General features: G+C 38.8%; 1 protein-coding gene, 1 long non-coding RNA gene and 1 pseudogene across 7 annotated transcripts in view; 2 read left to right on the top strand and 1 right to left on the bottom strand.

The window, feature by feature from the left end:
• LOC130683907 (uncharacterized) overlaps nucleotides 1-1752 on the top strand; it is a 101827-nt gene extending 100075 nt beyond the window's left edge. Inside the window, exon 3 of the long non-coding RNA XR_008998018.1 lies at nucleotides 1319-1752. This is a non-coding gene — a long non-coding RNA (uncharacterized LOC130683907). The remainder of the gene's footprint in view (nucleotides 1-1318) is intronic.
• Nucleotides 1753-14118: 12366 nt separating this feature from the next.
• Nucleotides 14119-18001, bottom strand: LOC118911405 (voltage-dependent anion-selective channel protein 3-like; annotated as a pseudogene).
• Nucleotides 18002-19148: 1147 nt separating this feature from the next.
• The window catches only part of STXBP5L (syntaxin binding protein 5L), a 387143-nt gene continuing 382112 nt past the window's right edge, over nucleotides 19149-24179 (top strand). For 4 of the 6 annotated variants that reach the window (XM_036883436.2, XM_057503095.1, XM_036883437.2 and 1 more), the window contains exons 1-2: nucleotides 19152-19361; nucleotides 20374-20560. In XM_036883436.2, the coding sequence (XP_036739331.2) occupies nucleotides 20381-20560 (180 nt within the window). In that variant the 5' untranslated portion in view covers nucleotides 19152-19361; nucleotides 20374-20380. Of the gene's footprint in view, nucleotides 19362-20373; nucleotides 20561-24179 lie in introns of all 6 variants that reach the window. The other 2 variants (XM_036883434.2, XM_036883435.2) reach the window with 2 other exon arrangements.

Genomic DNA, 24179 nt, shown 5'->3' on the forward strand with positions numbered 1-24179 from the left:
TACTTGCACACAGGGAACAGTCTCTGGGTTAATCTCCTGAACTGCCGTGGGTGGGGTGGCCCTGGGGATAGCCTAGCACACTTCAGGGGTTCGCAGACATGCTGGGTGTGTTGTCCTGTGAAAACGGTGCCATTTCATGCCTTCCAGACCTTGCAATGGCTTCCTGTGTCTGTGTCGGGCGGCTGCACACTAGGGGTTGCCTCTGGGTCTGTCCTGGTTAGCTGTGTGCTGGGAGAAGACTCTGTGTGGTTGCTGTGGGCAGGGCTGCTCTCCAGCTGCTCCACAGCAGTGGTGGGTCAGCTAGTTTGCTTGCAGTGCCAGCCAGGGGGAATGAACCGCCGGCTGCTTATTGCTGTGAGGGGCTTTGGAGCTGCATTGCTACCCAGGGGGTTAGGGCGCCTGAAGTTCCTTAAGATTCCCAGCCTGCTGGGCTGAGTGTGTTGGGACAATTTTGTCTACCTGTTAAACTCTTGTCCCTTTAAGACTTTTAAAGCACCGGCTTTTCTTTTGTCCCAGGGGAACCCACTGTGGGGACCCACTCACAGTCTCCATCTTGAATTTTACTTTTCCGTTTCTCTAATATCGAGTCCACTGTGCGATTTGTGTCTGTGCTCCCACTGCAGATTACTAGGGCTGGTTACTTAGCATTCCTGTACTTCCACTCCCTTCCAACTCTGATTCTTATCCTCCTGCTGGTGATCTGGGGTTGGGGAAGTGCTTGGGTCCCACCAGGTCACAGCTTTGTATCTTACCCTTTTTGTGAGATGCTGAGTTCTTGCAGATGTAGATGTACCTGGATATTGTACTGTATCTTCTGGTGTCTCTTTTAGGATAGTTTTATTTGCTGTATTTTCAAAAATATATATGGTTTGGAGAGGAGATTTCCACCACCCTACTCATGCCACCATCTTGAGTGCCTCCTGATATTATTATCTTGAAAATTTGATGATAAGAGGGTCTAGGACATTCTCATTTTAGTGATTTACGTTTTCTCTTTTCAGGGCAAAGCCATCAGCTAGGGTTTCAACTGGAGAGAAATTTCAATAGGAGGAAAAGGAAGGCTGTGAAAAAGTTGTTGCAAACTATGACCTTGTTTTATTGGTTATCTGATTTTACTGTTGAATCTTTAATAGTTTGTTCTCTGGTTTTATTTCTCTGCCCCCAAATATTATTCATTCCTATACCTTCCAGTGCCTCTCATTTCACTTTTTCATTTTCTCTGCTTTCTCCTTTTCCTTTACTACCAAACTTCTTGAAATAGTAATTTAAGATAACTATCAATTTTTGCTCATATTCCAATTGCTCCTTAAATCCTTAGGGGTTGGAAAAAGGAAGATGACCCAGTGAAGAAGGCAAAAGTGACCTTAAAGAAGTGGAAGGAAAATCAGCATACAGCTGTGCTGAGAAAGCTAAGTGTGGAAAAGTTCAAGAGAAGCTAAAGTCAACATTTTCAATTCATTCGCCGCTTCTTCATAGAGGCACCTGAAAGAAATCATTAGTGATTCTTTCAGTGGACCACAAGGCTATGCTTATACCATTCACATCACTCTCATAACAATGTTCTATAATTATTTGTTTGTATGTCTGTCACTCCCACCTCAAACTCAATTATTATCAGCTTTCCAAGTCAGCATTAGTCTTTCTTTCTTTTGTGTTCCCTATAACATCTTGCATTCTGTGTAGCATAAAATAGGCGTGTAATACATATTTGTTGAGCAGGTGAAGAATTTAATCTAATTTAAGGCTTAAATGCATCTTTAAATTCAGACCTGAAATTCAAACATGAAGCATGAATATCATGTCCTAGTATTCATTCACTCAGCAAGTAGTGATTGAACCACCTGCCATGTTCCAGACACCACTGTGAGTGCTCAGGATATAACCATGAAAAAGTAGACCAAAATGGATGTTTGTAAGCCATTTTACAGGTTATAAAACTGACTCATATCTATTCTTATTATTTCCTCTTTTTTCATCCTGTACTACCAAAGGCTAAGGCCTTCATTAAGTCTGGTATGCATAAGGAGAATAAGGCTCTTTCTTCATCGCCTGTGTGTCTCACAACCTTGGGAACATATGCTTTTGTAACTACTACCCTTGATTCATTCAGATCTCATTTTTTCTTGGACTGTGGAAATCTCAGCAAGAGTTGATGAATTATAAATATGATAACATTTTAAAATATAATATTAAGGGCACATATTCTTACAAAGGTCTAGTTTTTCTTATTTGTAAGTGAATTTATATCAAAAGTGTTACAGTGGTATAAAATTTAAATCACATTTGATTATGCATATAATGAATAACCTCATTAAAAAGTATACAATCATATGAAGAGAAATTTAAAAATTCAGTCAAGATGTATATTGGTCAATACAATATTTGCATTGTCATTTTCATCATCTGCTGTTGTAATGATGGTACACTATTCTCCTCACACTTGTTTAAAGAACTCAGCTTACTTAACAATTGTTTATTCTTTCCATTTTTTTCCCCAGCGTTTCTTGGCAAGTTGCTGAGTACTTCACATGGATTATCAGGAAAGATTTTACAGTAACTAATGATTGCCAATGGTTATTCCAATTTCCAAAAGTTGTTAATGAGGAAAAAAACAAGAACACAAAACACAATAGGGCAATGAAGAACAAGCAAGCAAACAATAGCAACAATTCTCCATCCTACAGTTTGGACAGAGAGAGACTGAGTTTACACATTTTCTTTCTGTTTGGAAGAATGTTTCCATGTTGAAATCTTAAAACATTTTCAACCATATTTGATTTATAGATACACTTTCCTTTGTCCCATTTGGCTAGCATGTGGTCATTAAGATATAACTTAAGGACACAGGATTCATTAAACAGATAATATAACTAAGTTAACTGCTTATTTTCCAAGATTTACCATTAAACAGATACTATGCCTAAGTTAACTGCCTATTTTCCAATATCTGCCATTCTGGGCCTCCCCAACTGAACCCAGTCAAGCTTATAGTTTCTACAGACATTTCTTTTATAAAGGACTAGTTAACTAATAACCTACAAATACCCAACCAACTACTTCCCAAGATCCATATCATAACAAACAGCATTTTAGTAGTTTTCATGTTAAGGTTTTTACTTTAGTGGTAAAACTAAATTTTTTTCTTATGATTCTTTAATGATCACCAATAGTTATATGAGACTTTTGGTGCTGAAAAGTAACAATAACTAACATATGTGTAGAATTTTTTATGTGCCTGGCAATGTAATGTGCCAGCATGAATTCTCTCACTTAATCTTCACAACCGTCCTATGAGGTGGGTAATTTTATCTTCTTTTTATAGATAAGAAAACTGAAACACAGAGAAGTTAAACAACTTGTCCAAGGTCAACACACTGAATAAGTAGCAGACTCAGGTCTGTCTGAAATCAGAGTTTCTGCTCTTAAAAATATACTAGTGTATTTTCCTCTCCCAAAGGTTTTGCCATTCAAACTGAAAAACACCAGCATGGAAAACAGTGGTATTTGTTGAGGAACAGGATGGTTTTTGAGATGATTTGATGATTTACAAGAACAATGGTACAGAATATTTTAAATAGAAACTGTCCAAAACTTGGTCTCCATAATCAAAGCGCATTAGACACAGACACATTTGAAAAACTGACAAAATAAAGTAATACTTGCACTGAAGAAAGATTACAGCTAAGGACAATACAGAGTGGGAATAATTGGGAGGAAGGTATGAGGCAGAGAAATAAAACTTGTTTTTCTAACTGAGGGGAGGTAGAAGAAGCCATAAATCACTCTGGCTGTTCCTGAAAATTTTCCTGTAATGTTCCTTAGCTTTGCAAAGGTTAAGAGAACAATAAAAATGTTTTGTTAGCCCAAGCTAGGCAAAGAGCTGATTGAGATGAAAAGCTTATCCTGCATAGAGAGGACCACTGAAAGGATTTTCTCTTGTCTTAGAGTCTGGCAATTGGGCAGGCAAGAAGTAACTCGTCTTTCTACTCTCCTGACTCTGTTTTGGAACTTTTGTTTATGGTAGAGCAAAGTCGTGCCAGAATCCTGGCTTACTCTTTAAAATTCTAGTGTGCCAATTTTAGCAGAACTAATAATTAATATGGACATTTACAAAATCTTAACGTCTTAACCGTTTGCCATTATAAGACATAAATTCATTAATGGCAGTATTAAATTTTGTGATTACCATCATGAAAAAAATGGATATCCTTACTTAAACTGGTGCAATGATCACCAGTCATGGTAAATCAAAGCTTCAGAAAACCAGAGAGGCTAGGTCTCAGAGGAGCCATTTCTACTTGTCTTCATATTCCAAATCCAAGAAGGGCTTGTCAACCCTTTGTAGTTTTTATCATCTAGATCAGAGTCAAAGAATCTTTGGCCTGTGGTCTGAATCTTGCTCTCAGCTTCAATTTGTGCCACACATTCCAAGGGTTCACATCTCTCTTTAGTCTATAGTGGCAAAAACCCAACCTGCTGTTAAGTCTTAAATATTCTTTTAAGACTTTATTACTTTCTTCTGAAATTATCCCACTTCTGTAGGTCTATTTTTCTTTCTCTACCCTTTAAACTCTCCCCATGCTTATTTTCTCAAGTAACAATAACACATGACAAAAGTCTGATTTTAATTTGTTAATATAATTGAATTCAGGTTTGTGGTATTACTTACTGATTTAAAAATCAAACATGTGAATTACTAAGTTTCTTTCTAATGCTAAAGTTCTATGAAGCTTTTATATTTTCTTCCTCCAAACTAAAATTAGGAGCTTTATGTTTTACCTTGTCATGTTTTTATGCTCTGTTTGAATATGCCTACCGATTCAAATTTTTAAAAAATGCTCTCTGAATCTTTTTCACATCGAAACAAGTAAGTCAATGTAAGTGGTACGGTATATCACTTTATAAAAAATTTCATTGTAACATAGGTCCCTCTGCAGGGACCTAAACTCTAAATAAGGGAATTAATTGTTGCAAACTTTAAAAAATTAAATTTAGAACTAAGTAGGAAGATATATTATTGTGACATAGTAATATCTCCTAGAAAAATCTGATTGAGCAGTTCCTATCTGAGGAATTAACATGCAAACTTCTAATGTGCAAGGCACATTTATGAAAAAAAGTCTGAAACTTTGCAAAGGATTTAGTGTAAAAGTTTTTTATTGTTATTTATATAGTGTAAAATTAGAAGTAAAATATCCATGAATATGGAAATGAGTAACTACATTGTATAAATATCCACGATTGAATATAATATTCACATTTGAAATAGGATATTTGAAGAATATTTAATGAAATGCAGAAATCTCAGAACAAAACATTTAGTTTAAAAAAAAACAGGAGTCAACATCGTATATACTGGGACCAATTTTTAAAAAATACCCTGAAAAGGACTAGAAATACATGTCTAGATTTTCTTAAGTTTCTATAATGACACCTTGCTTCTATAATCAGATATACTTGTACATTATAAATAGAAATATTAATTAAAAATGTGATCTCCAGGAATTCCTAATTGGTAACAGATACTTTTTAGGATTCCTGTCTTTTGTCTATTGTAGGCTGCAGTTCATTTCTTTTGGCCAGTTCCTACACAGATACCCTTTTAATTACCTTTTCAACAAGGCTCTGTAGTATTTAGGAAGAGAATGCAGTGAACCTTGACTAAATAAATCATCTAGAGACAATTTTGGATTGGAAAGAACCTTAAAGATCATGGAGTCCAAATCCTCTTCCTCTCCTTCAATTTCAGCAATAGTCAATCCACAGATGCAAGGGACCTTTTTTATATTAATAATAATGGGAAAATAATTTCAACTCTAAAGTCAATTCCTATAAACTTTCTTACTACAGCAAAAGAGTAGTGAAAATACTGACAATATATTTATATAGTGGTTTGCATTCTACAAATCATTTTTACATACGTACTCTCATTTGTTCCTTATAATAGTCTATATAAATGGAAAGGAAAATTGAGGCTCTGAAGCTGAAAGAGCTCATTCGTGCTCCAGCTAGAAAACTTAGTCCTGTCCCAACCTCAAATCCCTTTCTCTTACCACATCCCAATGAAATGGATGGATATATAAAAATCTATTTTAAAAGATGCACAAAGAGCTGATTTAAATTACATGTTTAATAGCAAATATTTGAGTTTTGCTCTAGAAGGCTTGAATTCTCTGTGCAATTTTGTCATTGATTGTGTGCTGAGATATATTTTGTATGTTTTTGGTCTATCCTAATGACCCCTGACTGTTTATCTGAAATCCATGAAAGCTACAATATTATTTAATTAAGCCTGTGGTTTCCCCTTTTGTGGGCTTGGAGTAGGCTGAATATGAGATTTTAATGCTAGTTGCTATTTCTTGCCATATGACAGAAATCTGGCAATTATCAATCAACCAGTACCCCTCCTGAAGGATGTATAATTCCATCAGAAAAAAGTCAGATGAACATTTCAGAAGAAAAGATAATTCCTAATCTTCTTGAAAATTTTGTCAGAAAGGATATAGATGGAGCCTCTTTTTCAACCATGTTTTCTTGATGAAATTCTAATTCATAGACCAGCAAATAATAAAGAATGGTGTGATAACTTGATTGAGGAGTCAGAAATTAGGTTGTTCAGTCCAACATCCAGTGCCTCACAGCAAGCAGATTAGAAATATTCACACTTATGAATGAAAATAATTGCCTGTCAGGCCATATAATAAAATGGCTTCCGCCCAAAATCTCCTTCCAGCTGCTCTGATATTCACTGAAACTCCAGCCTCTCTGAGCAATATAGTACTGCCTTGCTATGTCTAATTAGTTACTGAATAACTACTTTTCTTCCATTTTAGTGGGATGCTATCCTGGGACTCTAACTATTATTTCAAATTACACTGAGATTTCTTGTTAAGGTAAGAACCTACCATGAGTGCATGCCTTCTCAAAAGTTCTCTACTTCTTGTACTTACTCCCTTCTATTCCAAAATGTCTTTTTAGTTCTAGTATCCAAACTCCTTAGGAGATACTTTCCAGTTTTTTCCTATTCTTTTTTTTTTTTTAACGTTCCATGTGTGGTGGGTTTATTTTATTCTACTCAAATGCAAAACCAGAGATTCAACTATAGCATAGAGATCAGTATATTAAAAGGTCATGAAAAAGTGGTGTGGAACATGCAGGACATGATGTACAAACTGGAGGATCAGGTCGTTTCCTTTATAACATGACACTACATTGTCTCTGAGGAACATATTTAAAATAACACTGTGGAACTCAATTGAAATGAGGCACAAACATGACAACTTCCAGGTATGCCTTTAAGTATCTCTCTTAGGATGGACTTGCAATCACTAGACTTCATTGTGGTGTGGATTACAATTCTTTGGAAAAATAAGAGGTTCATACTTTTGAAATTTCATAGAAGAATTTTTTTGAACAAGTGTCAGAATATATTTTTAATATTATTATTATTTATTTTTATTTTGGTATCATTAATCTACAATTACATGAAAAACATTATGCTTACTAGGCTCTCCCCTTCACCAAGTCCCCCCAAAATACCCCTTCACAGTCACGGTCCATCAGCTTAGTAAGATGCTGTAAAATCACTACTTGTCTTCTCTGTGTTGCACAGCCGTCCCTATGCCACCCCCACACTATACATGCTAATTTTAATGCCTCCTTTCTTTTTCCCCACCCTTATCCCTCCCTTCCCACCCATCCTCCCCCATCCCTTTCCCTTTGGTAACTGTTAGTCCATTCTTGTGTTCTGTGATTCTGCTGCTGTTTTGTTCCTTCAGTTTTCCTTTGTTCTTATACTCCACATATGAGTGAAATCATTTGGTACTTGTCTTTCTCCACCTGGCTTATTTCACTGAGCATAATACCCTCTAGCTCCATCCATGTTGCTGCAAATTGTAGGATCTGTTTTTTTCTTAAGGCTGAGTAATATTCCATTGTGTATATGTACCACATCTTGTTTATCCATTCATTTACTGATGGACATTTAGGTTGCTTCCATTTCTTGGCTATTATGAATAGTGCAGCGATAAACATAGGGGTGCATCTGTCTTTTTCAAACTTAATAGTGCTGCATTCTTAGGGTAAATTACTAGAAGTGGAATTCCTGGGTCAAATGGTATTTCTATTTTGAGCATTTTGAGGAACCTCCACACTGCTTTCCACAATGGTTGAACTAATTTACATTCCCACCAGCAGTGTAGGAGGGTTTCCCTTTGTCCACAACCTTGCCAACATTTGTTGTTGTTTGTCTTTTGGATGGTGGCGATCCTTACTGGTGTGAGGTGATATCTCATTGTGGTTTTAATTTGCATTTCTCTGATGACAAGCAATGTGGAGCATCTTTTCATGTGTCTGTTGGCCATCTGAATTTCTTCTTTAGAGAACTGTCTATTCAGCTCCTCTGCCCATTTTTTAATTGGATTATTTGCTTTTTGTTTGTTGAGGTGCATGAGCTCTTTATATATTTTGGATGTCAACCCTTTATTGGATATGTCATTTATGAATATATTCTCCCATACTGTAGGATACCTTTTTTGTTTTATTGGTGGTGTCCTTGGCTGTACAGAAGCTTTTTAGCTTGATATAGTCCCACCTGATCATTTTTGCCTTTGTTTCCCTTGCCTGAAGAGATATGTTCATGAAGAAGTCACTCATGTTTATGTCCATGAGATTTTTGCCTATGTTTTTTCCTAAGAGTTTTATGGTTTCATGAGTTACATTCAGGTCTTTGATCTATTTCGAATTTACTTTTGTGTATGGGGTTAGACAGTGATCCAGTTTCATTCTCTTACATGTAGCTGTCCAGTTTTGCCAGCACCATCTGTTGAAGAGACTGTCATTTCCCCATTGTATGTTAATGGCTCCTTTATCGTATATTAATTGACCATATATGTTTGGGTTAATGTTTGGAGTCTCTATCCTGTTCCACTGGTCTATGGGTCTGTTCTTGTGCCAGTACCAAATTGTCTTGATTACTATGGCTTTGTAGTAGAGCTTGACATTGGGGAGTGAGATCCCCCCCACTTTATTCTTCCTTCTCAGGATTGCTTTGGCTATTCGGGGTCTTTGGTGTTTCCATATGAATTTTTGAACTATTTGTTCCAGTTCATTGAAGAATGCTGTTGATAATTTGATAGGGATTGCATCGAATCTGTATATTGCTTTGGGCAGGATGGCCATTTTGACAGTATTAGTTCTTCCTAGAAAGGAGCATGGGATGAGTTTCCATTTGTTAGTGACCTCTTTAATTTCTCTTAATAGTGTCTTGTAGTTTTCAGGGTATTGGTCTTTCACTTCCTTGGTTAGGTTTATTCCTAGGTATTTTATTCTTTTTGATGCTATTGTGAATGGAATTGTTTTCCTGATTTCTCTTTCTATTAGTTCATTGTTAGTGTATAGGAAAGCCACAGATTTCTATGTGTTAATTTTGTATCCTGCAACTTTGCTGAATTCCGATATGAGTTCTAGTAGTTTTGGAGTGGAGTCTTTAGGGTTTTTTATGTACAATATCATGTTATCTGCAAACAGTGACAGTTTGACTTCTTCTTTACCAATCTGGATTCCTTGTATTTCTTTGTTTTGTCTAATTGCCATGGCTAGGACCTCCAGTACTATGTTGAATAACAGTAGGGAGAGTGGGCATCCCTGTCTTATTCCCGATCTCAGAGGAAAAGCTTTCAGCCTCTCGCCGTTCAGTATGATGTTGGTTTTGGGTTTATCATATATGGTCTTTATTATGTTGAGGTACTTGCCCTCTATGCCCATTTTGTTGAGAGTTTTTATCATGAATGGATGTTGAATTTTGTCGAATGCTTTTTCAGCATCTGTGGAGATGACCATGTGGTTTTTTTCCTTCTTTTCGTTGATGTGGTGGATGATGTTGATGGAAATTCGAATGTTGTACCATCCTTGCATCCCTGGGATGAATCCCACTTGATCATGGTGTATGATCTTCTTGATGTGTATTTGAATTCTGTTTGCTAATATTTTGTTGAGTATTTTTGCATCTATGTTCATCAGGGATATTGGTCTGTATTTTTCATTTTTGGTGGGGTCTTTGCCTGGTTTTGGTATTAGGGTGATGTTGGCTTCATAGAATGAGTTTGGGAGTATTCCCTCCTCTTCTATTTTTTGGAAAACTTTAAGGAGAATGGGTATTATATCTTCTCTGTATGTCTGATAAAATTCCGATGTAAATCCATCTGGCCTGGGGGTTTTGATTATCGCTTCAATTTCATTGCTGGTAATTGGTCTGTTTAGATTTTCTGTTTCTTTTTGGGTCAGTCTTGGAAGATTGTACTTTCCTAGGAAGTTGTCCATTTCTCCTAGGTTTTCCAGCTTGTTAGCATATAGGTTTTCATAGTATTCTCTAATAATTCTTTGTATTTCTGTGGGGTCCATCGTGATTTTTCCTTTCTCGTTTTTGATTCTGTTGATGTGTGTTGACTCTCTTTTTCTCTTAATAAATCTGGCTAGTGGCTTATCTATTTTGTTTATTTTCTCAAAGAACCAGCTCTTGGTTTAATTGATTTTTTTCTATTGTTTTATTCTTCTCAATTTTATTTATTTCTTCTCTGATCTTTATTATGTCCCTCCTTCTGCTGACTTTAGGCCTCATTTGTTCTTCTTTTTCCAATTTCGATAATTGTGATATTAGTCTATTCATTTGGGGTTGTTCTTTCTTCTTTAAATATGCCTGGATTGCTATATACTTCCCTCTTAAGACTGCTTTTGCTGCGTCCCACAGAAGTTGGGGCTTTGTGTTGTTGTTGTCATTTGTTTCCATATATATTGCTGGATCTCCATTTAAATTTGGTCGTTGATCCATTGATCATTTAGGAGCATGTTGTTAAGCCTCCATGTGTTTGTGAGCGTTTTTGCTTTCTTTGTACAATTTATTTCTAGTTTTATACCTTTGTGGTCTGAAAAGTTGATTAGTAGGATTTCAATCTTTTGGAATTTATTGAGGCTCTTTTTGTGGTCTAGTATGTGGTCTATTCTGGAGAATGTTCCATGTGCACTTGAGAAGAATGTGTATCCTGTTGCTTTTGGATGTAGAGTTCTATAGATATCTTTTAGGTCCATCTGTTCTAGTGTGTTGTTCAGTGCCTCAGTGTCCTTACTTATTTTCTGTCTGGTGGATCTGTCCTTTGGAGTGAGTGGTGTGTTAAAGTCTCCCAAAATGAATGCATTGCATTGTATTTCCTCCTTTAATTCTGTTAGTATTTGTTTTACATATATTGGTGCTCCTGTATTGGGTGCATATATGTTTATAATGGTTATATCCTCTTGTTGTACTGAGCCCTTTATCATTGTGTAATGTCCTTCTTTATCTCTTGTTACTTTCTTTATTTTGAAGTCTCTTTTGTCTGATAGTAGTATTGCAACACCTGCTTTTTTCTCCCTGTTGTTTGCATGAAATGTCTTTTTCCAACCCTCAACTTTTAATCTGTGCATGTCTTTGGGTTTGAGCTGAGTCTCTTGTAAGCAGCATGTAGATGGGTCTTGCTTTTTTATCCATTCTATTACTCTGTGTCTTTTGATTGGTGCATTCAGTCCATTTACATTTAGGGTGATTATTGAAAGATATGTACTTATTGCCACTGTGGGCTTTAGATTCGTGGTTACCATGGTTCAAGGTTAGCTTGTTTACTGCCTTACTGTCTAACTTAACTCGCTTATTGAGCTATTATAAACAAAGTCTGATGATTCTTTTTCTCCCTTCTTATTCCTCCTCCTCCATTCTTCATATGTTGGGTGTTTTGTTCTGTGCTCTTTTTAGGAGTGCTCCCATCTAGATCAGTCCCTCTAAAATACCCTGTAGAGGTGGTCTGTGGGAGGCAAATTCCCTCAACTTTTGCTTGTCTGGGAATTGTTTAATCCCTCCTTCGTATTTAAATGATAATCGTGCTGGATACAGTATCCTTGGTTCAAGGCCCTTCTGTTTCATTGCATTAAATATATCATGCCATTCTCTTCTGGCCTGTAAGGTTTCTTTTGAGAAGTCTGATGATAGCCTGATGGGTTTTCCTTTGTAGGTGACCTTTTTTCTCTCTCTGTCTGCCATTAATACTCTGTCTTTGTCCTTTATCTTTGCCATTTTAATTATTATGTGTCTTGGTGTTGTCCTCTTTGGTTCCCTTCTCCCAGGAGTTCTGTGTGCTTCCGCAGTCTGAGCAACTATTTCCTCCCCCAGTTTGGGGAAGTTCTCTGCAATTATTTCTTCAAGGACCCTTTCTGTCCCTTTTTCTGGTATCCCAATAATGCAGGTATTGTTCCTTTTGGATTGGTCACACAGTTATCTTAATATTGTTTAATTCCTGGAGATCCTTTTATCTCTCTCTGCATCAGCTTCTATGCGTTCCTGTTCTCTGGTTTCTATTCCATCAGTGGCCTCTTGTATCTTATCCATTCTGCTTATAAGTCCTTCCAGAGATTGTTTCATTTCTGTAATCTTCCTCTGGACATTATCCCTTAGCTCTTGTATATTTCTCTGCAGCTCTGTCAGCATGTTTATGATTTTTATTTTGAATTCTTTTTTGGGGAGACTGGTTATGTCTGTCTCTGCAGATCCTCTCTCAGGGGTTGTCTGAACTATTTTGGACTGGACTAAATTTTTCTGCCTTTTCATGGTGATAGCGGTGGCTGTGGGCAGGTTGCGGGTGTGTCATCTGGGAGAAGAAAGTCCTTTCCTGTTTGCTGGATGCCTTGCCCTTTTCCGCTGCCTGTGTCAGTTACCCACAGTCCTGGAGCAGCCACCGGGTTAATCCACTAAGCTGCTATGGGTGGGGTCTCCATCAGAGCAGCGCAGAGCCCTGCGGGGAATGGCAGGCACACCAGGTGCGCTCCTCTGCGATAGCAGCATCCCTGCCGGGCAGCTGTGTGCCAGCAGCGGCATTTGGGTCTGGCCCAGGTGGCTGTGCGTTGGGCTGGGATTCTGGTTGGCTGCTGGGAGCCCGGCTGCTCCCTCTGGCACTGCTGCAGGTGTGTGTGGGCCTTTCCCGTACCCCTCTGGCGCCGCTGCTGCTACCAGGCACAGGCCGCTCCCGGGCCGCTCGGTTGCTGCTGCTGCAGGCTTGCGCGGACCTCTCCCGGGCTCCTCTGGCGCCACTGCAGCCGATGTGCACAGGCCACTCCTGGTGTGCTCCGTCGCTACCGCAGCGGGCTTGCACGAGCCGCTCCCGGTCCCCTCTGGCGCCACCGGCGCACGCGATCCGCTCCTGGTCTCTTCTGGCACCACCGCCCCCGGCGCGCACTGCCACTCTCCCACTACTGGGTCGGTGCGTTGGGGTCCATGCCAGTTGGGGGAATGACTGGCAGGCTGCTTAGTGCTGTGAGGGGCTTCAGAGCTGCGCTGCTGCCCGGGGGTTAGGGCACCTAAAGTTCCCCAGGATTCCCAGTTGCTGGCTAAGTGTGCCGGGACGACTTCGTCCAGTTGTGGGGTCCCTGTCTCTTTAAGACTTGCAAAAAGCACTCGCTTTTCCTTTGTTTCAGGGGTTCTGGTTGTGGGGACCTGCCTGCAGGTTTTGCTTTTCCATTTCTCTAATATCCAGCACCCCGTGCACCTTGTGTCTGTGCTCCAGGTGTGGATTTCTAGAGCTGGTTGTTTAGCAGTCCTGGGCTTTCACTCCTTCCCCATTCCGACTCCTTTCTTCCCGCCGGGTTCTGGGGTTGGGGAGTGTTCGGGTCCTGCCTGGCCGCGGCTTGTATCTTACCCAATTCGTGTGATGTTGAGTTCTCGCAGATGTTGATGTATCCTGGCTGTTGTACTGTATCCACTGGTGTCTCTTTTAGGAGTAGTTGTATTTATTGTATTTTCATAAATATATGTGTTTTTGGGAGGAGATTTCCACTGAACTACTCACGTTGTCATCTTCCCGTGATCCTCCTTGGTGTTTCTTGATGGAGCTTTTGGGCTGAGTCTGTGCAATGGTCCAGTGGTGGCACCAGTCCTGTGGATCAGCAGGGCTGGGTTCTGAGGCTGACAGCCACCAGTTGGGTTTGAATCCTGGTCCTTCCTGTGACGCGGAGGTGGGTGTCACAGAAGAATTTTAAGGCCAAATCATAAAGATTCATTTCTCTTCACCTCCAGGAACAAATCTGATGCTTTACTCAAAATCAATTAAGCTTCATTTCAACCTTGTTATCTCCTACATTGAAGCTTTTTCCTATTAAAGCTGATAGGATTAGTTTGACTCCTGGTGGAAGGGTCTAAGTATAACCCAGTCCAATCAGGCTGGCATTGTTTACTTTAGCAGGTAGAAAAGTTCTACAGTCCAGCTTGTGTTTGGCAGTGATGCCAGAATGGATATTACTGCCAGCCATCCATGCAAGGTTTATTGATGTTTCAATCTTCTCATTAACCTTCTGGTAGATAGACCCTTCAAATTCAGTGCTATCATTCACATGAGTGTAGAGCTGGAAGTCTGCAACCTTGCAACCCAGGGAAAAATTATTCTGGAACAGTTTGGATTTGGCTATGTCAAAACTCATCTGATAGCCAGCAAGCCAACCTTCAAAAGATAACACAGTCCAGCCATAGGTGGTTGGTCGAGAAAATCAATATCAACATTATTTGCCAAGACTGAAACACTCTCAGTTATCGGAGGCCTTCAATTTCCCTCTCTTCTTTCCTGTGTTTGGTGCAAATATGGTATCAAGAGTCAGTTTCAACCCTTCAGTCTACTTGGTCTCCAAAGAGATTTCTCCTCCAAGAGTATTGTCTGTGTTCCATTTTTGGGTGAAGATAAGTCCATAGTTACAGACCTTATATTTGGTCTCTACATTGCTTGATGCTTTCCCTGTTTCAGTGTAGACATGACCAGAAGTAGAAATACTACTCTGCTATGAGACTTGGTTCTCAGATCTATTTTGACCATGCCAAACCCATATCCCTTGTTGAAGACATCCTTGGCAGCCTAGGTCACAGTAAGTCAGTGTGTTACATATATCTCTCTATTTTATCCTAATATTTAAATTTTGTAAGTTTCTTTTCTAATATTAAATATCTACATAACGGAATTTTTAAAATTCTCCAAAGAAAGCTAACATGAGGAAAGGATTTGTGATATTATCTGATATGATTTATATGAGTCTAAATTCCATTTCCTAATATTCTAGATGTATGATCTTGGGCATATTACTTCATATGTCTTTCCTTCTGTTTTCTCAGCTATAAAATGGAGTTATCAAAAGTTACCATACATGATTGTTGTGAGGATTAAATGATAAACTAAATGTAAAATTGGTTACACAGTTTCAGCTCATGGTAGATGCTCTTCTTAATGTTGAATTTGGTCATCATATTGTCCTGGGCTGAGTTGTATATCCCCAGATTTACAGTTTGGAGCCCTTATTATCTCAGAATGTAGCTGTTTTTGGAGTTAGGGTTTTAAAGAGGTGATTAAGTTAAAATGAGGCCATTAGGGCAGGCCTTAATCCAATCTGACTGATGTCCTTATAAGAGAAAATTTGGACACAGGAAACACCAGGGATGTGCACACACAGGGGAAAGACCATGTGAGGACAGAGTCAAAAAGAAGTCGTATGCAAGTCAAGGAGAGAAGCCTCAGAAGAAACCAAACTGGCTGACACTTTGGTCTTGGGCTTTTAGTCTCCAGAACTGTGAGAAAAATTAGTTTCTGTTGTTTAAGCCACCCAGTCTGTGGCTTTTTGTAATTATATCCCTGGCAAACTATATACAAATATTCACTACTTCAGAAGAATTGATACCCGTACCTTTTTCCTATGCCAGTCCCTATTAGTCTAATTGTAATAAGGCAATGATTAATAGCATGATCTTAGATGTTAGAAAATCTCGAATTTGAAGACTGGCTTATCCATCTAAATGACCTTGGGGGAATTTCTCAAATGTTTCTGAGTGTCAAACTTCTCACCAGTAAAATGGGGATAACACCTATTTCATAGTTATAATAAATAAATAACTAGAAGAGATGTTTGTGAATTTCATAGTATTGTGTCTGGCATATAGGTGCTAAATAATTGGTAGAACTTACTATCTTTTTATGTGATGGAACATTTACATGTGTTTTGTCAGTTTGGCTTAGTCTTCTCCAAGCCTAGTCAGTATAGCAAATCTCTGTGTGAAGCGCCACACATGTATATACTTTACACAATTATTTAACTATATTTTGGGTGTGGAAAAGAAGCTTCTTTAGCTTTTTTGTTGGCTTCAATCCAAGATCACAAACCCTGGAAGTGAATTGTAATATATTTTAAACATATACCCTAAAAATTCCTCCACTGTATTACATTTGTTTAAATGATTTGATGATTTTGCTCCAGGGACCATGCTTAGACTATTTTTCTTTCTTGAAGTTCTTCAGACTCTCATCTTAAGAAGATAAGGATTATCAGAAATTCCTCTCCATGAGGTATTCTAGTTTGCAGTTGAATGAACAAAGCTCTCCATTATTATTATTATCTGAACCAACTCTTAAGTTCCTTGCATTATTTTTAAGGTACATTTCATGGTCTGGTTTTATTCCCTTTATCAGATGGTTTATAGAATAATGTCATATTTTTCTTTAATTTATAAAGGATGGAATTTGCTTTCATAGACATTTCACTGTGCTTTCCATCACCTAGCAAGAGTTTTAGGTTATATTTGTTTGTGCTGTCTCCTCACATACATAATACACTCTGTCTCTTGCTCATTTCTATCCTTTGCTCACAGCTTGTGAATAGTCATCACAATAGCCTCTGTCCACAGTTTCTCTCTATGAGACTGCAATTTTGTTAAGATTTTTATTTGCTGTCATTAATTCAAATTAATATTTATTGGGCAATTACAATGTATATGGCACTGTGCTATCTACAGTGGAGGAAGAAAGATATTTAAAATAGTCCCAAAGAGTCCACAATCTCAGCATTCTAATCATATATGTATATATTTGGCTTCTAATATTTGTTTGGGAACACATATATTCTGACTTGGCTTTTCTTCCACTACCCATTCCTGTTTGTGTCCCATCTGAAGGGGTATCCACTCTGCCCCTCTTTCTTAACTCAAGTAGGCCAATAAATTTCCTCTGGGGACCTCAGGCAGAGTATTTTGTCAGTTCATTTTGTGTCCTTTTTTATTCTCAGTTCTCCCTCAATTTTTAGAACAAAACCACCTAATTTGCTTAGATAGTACAATGTTACTGATGGGTGGTTTAAGAGGTTTTCTTGGCAAATGTTACATCTCACTTTACTGAAGTAGGATATCTTCTTTCTTTACTTTCATCCAAAGACCAAAACATCACTTGCCATGGGCTTGTTTTCATTTATTTGAAAATTAAGGCACTGCCGATAGACTTTCTGATGAAGAGAAGGAGGGCATCTGATTCCACTATTTTAGGCAGAAATTCCTACTTCTCAATGAGTGAGAGCAACACCCCCCACAACCTGCACCTTAAAAAAAAAAAAGAAAAGCCAGACATAAAAAAGAGAAAAGCAAACTCTTTAGCCTTAATAGGTACCCACACTTGGAGGTGAAATGAGCCAGGAAGAAAAGAAGAGAAAAAGAAGAAAATGGACAAAGAGCCTAAAGACAAAAAAAGAGAGTAGATACATATGTTAGGAATCCAGTAGAGAATTTAGAACCCTACTAAGATCTAGTTTCCATCAACCATAGCATTTATTTCCACCCCATTTCTTATGCCACCCAAGCAGGATGTAATTGGGTACCATCTCATAAATTTTTTTTACCAATAACCATGAATAAACGAACTGTTAAAACTCTTTAAGTGCTTCTTATATGTGAACTATTGTGCCAGGTGCTAAACAAGAGAAATACACAATTCTATGCCTGCCTTCAAGAGTGTTAACTGATTAGGTGGGGCAATGAGACACTACCAAGCAGTACTGGGGTCTCGAAGGAGTAAAACAGACATTAAATACCGACAAGTTCAAAAGGAGAGAGTGAGCATTGAACTGATTATACGAAAAACTGGGCTCTGTTCCATCTTTGCCATTTCTTTGCCATGTGACCTTGCATAACGCATTTCTCTTTCAGGTGTCCCCTTTCATCCCTCCACCATCCTCCATCCCGTTCCTCCACCAAAAAACAAAAACAAACAAAACAATGAAGAAAAGAAAAAGAAAGGAAAAAGAAGAGGTCATACCAGATCTCTAAATGTGAGAGTATTTGGGATAATTACTAATGAGTTGTGTTGTATGGCCCAGATTGAAGTCTACAGCTAGCTATGGTCCCCTGAACTGCCGTTCATTTTCACAGACGAAGGGACCGAATTCCAAATTTTCCCCAGTTCAGTAGCAACTTCAAGGCTCAGAACCTAATCTTATCCTGATGTTGTTGTTGTTGTTGTTGTTTTAAATCCCGCACTGAATAGTGCATCTTTCAAAACGATTATTGTGACTCATAGAAAAGCTTAAAATATATTCTTGACACAGTTTACTGAGAGAAATGTTTTCCTAAAGTGAAAATGGGGGAAGGAGTACTTATTCGTGTTAGAGGGAACAAGGTGAGCAATTAATTCTTAGGAATCTGGAAGGCTTTATATTCCCAAACTGCTGAGATACAATTCCTTCCGGCAGACGTGACGGTTAAACAATCATGCAAGTAGCAGGGCAAGTGAGAGAAATCCAATAGATGCACATGGACAATGGGGAAGAAGCTCACAAAAGTCATAAACTGCAAAACACCTGCTCCGTTCACAAAATTGCCCGCAGTCAGACCTAGGGAAATCTTGCAGCCTTGGACTTCAGGCGCTCAAGATCGCTCGCTTGCAGGCATCCTATTGATTCACACTTGCGTCCTTCAACAGGTAGCGCCAATTACAGCCCCCAAAGCACGGCCCCCCAGCATACTGGCCAAAACCCCTGTCAATCAAATACTTCACCTACCTTTCTAAATTCTCCCCTCCCTCTTCCATTGGCCTTTCCTTCGGCCTATCCCCAAATTTCTTCCGCGCCTCGCGACCGCGGAACTTGGTCCTATGGAGCCTAGGATTGGAGCCGAGGCTACTCCCGCCCTTTGACGTCCCGAGCTCTCCGCCTTTTTCAACTGGCCCCGCGCGGCCGGGTGGAGGGGGCGGGACAAGCGGGGGGGCGGTTTGGAGGTGGGGCTTGCCTCCCACGGCGGGAGGGCGGAGCCTGCGGTGGAGCCTGCCTGGTCGGTTAGGACCTCGGAGAGCGCCGAGCGTCGCGACCTGAGGGACTGGGGAAGCGGCCCGAGCCGGGCAGGACTGAAGCCTGCGAGCCCGCCTCCCTCCACACCCTCAGCTTCCCAAGCTGGTAGGCGGCTAGTGGAGGCTGAGGAAGGTGCCTAAGTCGGGAGCCAGAGTCATCCCTCTGGGACGCCGCCGCCGCCGTCCAGCAGCTGCTCCCTCACACCTGTATGTGTGTCTGTGCGAGCGTCCGCGCGCCAGTGTCTGTGAGAGGGGGTTTGTGTGTGCGCCGGCTGGGCGCGCCAGTGTCTTGTGTGAGGGGTTTGTGTGTTCGCGCGCCGGCGGGCGACAGCCCCTCGCCTAGGCGCTTGGTTCGTAGAGGGACCGCGGGAGCGGCGGCTCTGCGCTTCCAGCAGGCTAAGTCGCGACTCGGGCCGCAGCCATCGCCGCCACTGCCTCACGTCCCCTAAGAGCCTCCGCGGGGCTGCGGGGAGAGCGGACGGGCGGGCGAGCGCGGCGGCGGCTGCGGGCAGCGCGGGGCGGCGGGTAGGTGGAGGAGGTGAGGAGGGAGGGGGACGGAGACGCGGGGACGACAGGGAGCGGAGGGAGAAGTGCAGGCAGCGGTGGTCGCGGCCGCCCCTCCGTCGGCTCCCTCAGATACTTTGGGGGTACGGGCTGTTGGGGTAGGGGATTGAAAAAGGCCTCCCCATCATTTCCTACTGGGAAAAAGGGAGCGTTGAAGATGACGGGTGAGAGCCCAGAAGGTGGTAGCAGAGTAAATACCGCCCCCCCGCAACATCGTTTTTCTGAAAAAACAATTTTCTGAGCTGAACCTTTTGAAGGAAAGCCCGCCCTTAGGAGAGAAACAGTTTGGGTCTGTTGGACTCTGGTTTGATTGTATAATAATGATGATATAATGCTAATGACGATGATGACACTGCCTTTTATTTTTACCCCAGTGCTGATAAAGCGTAGCTACAGCTGGGGATAAAGCTTTTGAAAATTTGATGTATGAAGAGGAAATACTGTTGCTTTTGGAGTTGTCTTATTTTTTGAGGGATATGCTTTTCAGAATTAAAATTTGACAAATGAAGCCTGACCATTTTTTTCTTCTTGTTTTTTTTAGTCATTTTATGAGCCAGTGTTCATAAAATGGGGACTGGTGACTAATGAAAATAAACACTTTTACCCAGACATAATTTCATATGTTAATCACCCTTTCCTTTGAATTTCTCAACAGTTTTAAAATGAAGAAGTTTAATTTCCGGAAAGTTTTGGATGGCTTAACTGCCTCCTCCCCTAGCGGCAGTGGCAGTAACAGTGGTGGTGGCGCTGGAAGTGGTTCCGTGCATCCAGGAGGGACTGCAGGGCTTCTCAGAGAGGAGATTCAGGAGACCCTGACTTCAGAGTATTTCCATATTTGCAAGGTAAGTTTTGAATTGGCTTAAGGCTTTACAACCTATTAGTTCTTTATTTACTGCTGTGAGGGAAAAAAAAGAATTAAAACACACACACACACACACACACACACACGAAATTGTTGAGTAGCCACTATCAGAGAGTCTGATGCCGAGAGCTTTGTGGATAAGTCAGTTTGAATTAATAAACATATTCCAGGCATCAATTTAAAAAGCAATGGTAGTTTAAAGGGGAAATAAGCAAACATAAAAGGTAGAATTTTCAAGATAGTGTTGAGGCTCAATAATGGACACAATCTTTAAGGTAATGCTTATTTATAAGTAGTAAACGGAAGGAGAAAAATCCTCATTCTGGTTAATTTCGTGTTGTCAGAGAAACCAATTGTTATTTTGCTGCTCAGTATAAAATGATTAAAGCTATTAAGATGTTGCTAGACTTAAGTAAATAGCTAGATGAATATATCCATTTAAAAAGATCTAAATGCTTTGTTTTAAATTCTAAAAAAGTTCTCCAGATTCTTAAACTCTTAAGAAATAAACAAATGCCATAGGCTTAATACTTTTAAGAACTTGTAATACTCCTAGGAAATAAAAAATAACCTAGGTTCTGGTTTAATATTTTTAGATAATTATACTTTGATGTTTAACTTCTAATGAATAAGCAAAAGAAAGTTTCTAATGAGGAGAGATGAGAATTTATAAAAAACATTATGTTACTATACAGAGATATTGTATTTTCTGAAAAGTTTATTTATAATATTATTGTCCTTTTTTGGGGAGACAGCCTAGGAATGTGCTTTTGACCTGCCATAGTTAATAAAAAAGCTGCTATGATACAAATAAATATAGTTTTATAAATGTGTTTGAATACATAAGAAGAAATGCTAAATTTTTGAAATCACAGACATTTTTGGTACTTAAAAATGTTTTTGCAATTATTAAAATTGTTTTTGCAGTGAAGAAGTTATGTATAATGAGCTAAGTTTTAATTATTGCCTTAAGTTTCCATTCCAATAGGGTTATTATAAAAACCTTAAGTCTATAGATATTTCTAGTCTGTGAGGTTTGTATATAATACAAAATTATATACAATTTTTCCTCAATTTGAAATAATAGATACTTTGTCAGATTAGGGAGAAGTTTAGTATTGGTCAGAAAGCAAATATGTAAAAGGGTCCTGGAAGCCAAATTTGAGCTGTTAGGTTGGGGAATTATGCTCTCATTCTCTAATCTTTGATGAATTACCATTTCCATTCGAAGATTCTGAAAAAAATTCCAAATTCTCTCAGTTCATGAATGTGATGCAGCAGGATTTTAGTAGGTGTAAAATTAGTATAGGCTTCGGAAACAGAATGGCATTGGGCTATTGAGGTTATAAAACTGGTAGAGAAGTTTTTAAATAAAAAATTTCAGGGGAAATGGGTGAAGGCAGTAGGGGGATATGGGATATATAGTCATCTTTTTATTATTCAGAGAAGATAATCATGTGAAGTGGCAGAAGTTAAATATGTAGTACTTCAAAAACATGGTATGGTAGGAAGGGCACTTGGCCTAGGATTAAGAAAATGTGCATTTTATTTAAAACCACTTTCCAGCCATATAATCTTGGGCAAGCCATTTATCTGCCTTAAGCCTTTATTTTCACATTTATAATATGGTAGTGAGTATTTCTGCCCTTCTTATCTAAAAGAGTTATTGAGGAGGTCAAACAAGACAGGTGAAGGCAATGTATAAATTGGAGAAGGAGATAAAATGTACATTTATATTACTGTTAAGGTCTTAAAATCATCTTATTCTTGGTGGAATGACTATAACCAGTGGGTTATAATAATATAGATAACAATTTTTGAAGAAATTATAAGACTAGATAGCCATATAAGTTAAATACTAGTAATGTTGAAATCTTACTAAATGGGGAAAGTACTATGGCATCTTTGGATAACAATATAATTAATTTTAAAAAGTGGTTATGTGTAGTACTTTAGGTTACCTGGAGTGTAATAAAATATACAAAAATGAATTAAGGAAATTCCAAAATTAGAACTGTTTCTAAAATGGGGACTGCATTTGGACTCACTGATTAAATGTGCAAAAACATTCTGTTAAGAGTACTAAGCAACTGGACCTTCTGGGTACTTCTGTCTTTTCAACATGGCCAAAATTAAAGTATTAATCTCAAATCTGCTCTTTTGAAAACCATGCTCCTCTCTTGGCTGATCACTCGTCAGATCTTACCTGTTCTATTTCCTTAGTGTTTTTGAAATTTATTCCTTTTCACAACCTCCCGTACTTGTTCATTCTATCATATTTTCTTGGTCTCTTGAATTCTTCCTAACTGACTGTCTCACCTCTTGCTTTACCCTACTCCATTTTGTTATAATAACAGCTATTTTTGAATTATAGTGCCAATTATGTCATTTCCCTGCTAAAAATTATATGTTGGTTTTCCTAGAGCAGTGATGCTCTACAAACAAGTCTTGTGTGAAACCCCAGTAAGTAACAGCTGTTAAAACAAATAAATATAGCACTTCATTGACATACATTAAATAAAAATATACAGCCAAACAATGAATAAACTTTTTTATATATGGTTTTTGTTGTATAGTATTATTGAAAGGCAGGTCATAGGGCATTTGCTAGCCTTTAGTAAAAGAATAAAGCTACAACCTTGATCATCAACGATATATAAAAAGTTTGAAAATAGAAATAGTAGAAGAAATTTTCGTTCAAGGTCAGCAAAAAACAGGTCAATGCATTGGTTTAGTGCAATCTCTCTGAAGTTCATTATGTAGCATTTGGATGCCCATGTTCAAATATTTGTGAAATAGAAGCCTTTTCTGAACTTGAATTCTAAGAAACACAATTTGAAACTACTGCTCTATACAATAAACTCTGAACTGCTTAACTTGGTCTGTGTATAGTTGCCTTCAAAAAGTTTTCCTGTTTGCCTTTCCATCCTCATTTCCTTGATTTCCCTAAGCAGGTTGCATTCCCTGACAGCACCATATTTTCTCATATTTCAAAGCCTTTTCTTAGTCTATTGCTCCTGACTATAATCCCTCTTCCAGGTTTAATATAATTAGAGAATTCCCAGTTACTATTTACCTCACAATTGAAACACCATCCTTCAGAAACTAGCTCTGATCACTGCCTTCCTCATCTCATCTACCTTTCCCAGGCAAAGTTAGTTTTTTTTTCTCTTATCTGTTTTTGTATAGCACCTGGCATTTACCTATAGTGTGAATTTAGCACCTTATTATGATTAAAAATTTTTTTTCTATCACTGTAATACTGTGAACTCTTTAAGAGGCAAATGTATTTTGTTTCCTTATCATTTCCTTGTCACTACCTAGCAGGCCAATGGTTCTCAACTCTGTCTAAAAGAGAGATTTCTAACTTCACCTTAGTCTTAGAGAATCAAAGTCTTCAGGGATGGAGCCTAGGCCTTTTTAAAAAGGTCTCATAGGAGATTCTGATGCACAGGCAGTCTTGAGAACCATTATAGTAGGAACTTGATATACTTTATGAATGAAGGAGTATATACATTGTTGGTTGATTAACTGAAAAGGTTTTAAAGCAGAAAAGAATTAATAATGATGTGTCTTAAACATTTTATTGTAACTAAAAA

Source organism: Manis pentadactyla, chromosome 1 (genome assembly GCF_030020395.1).
Source record: "Manis pentadactyla isolate mManPen7 chromosome 1, mManPen7.hap1, whole genome shotgun sequence".
Lineage (NCBI taxonomy): Eukaryota > Metazoa > Chordata > Mammalia > Pholidota > Manidae > Manis > Manis pentadactyla.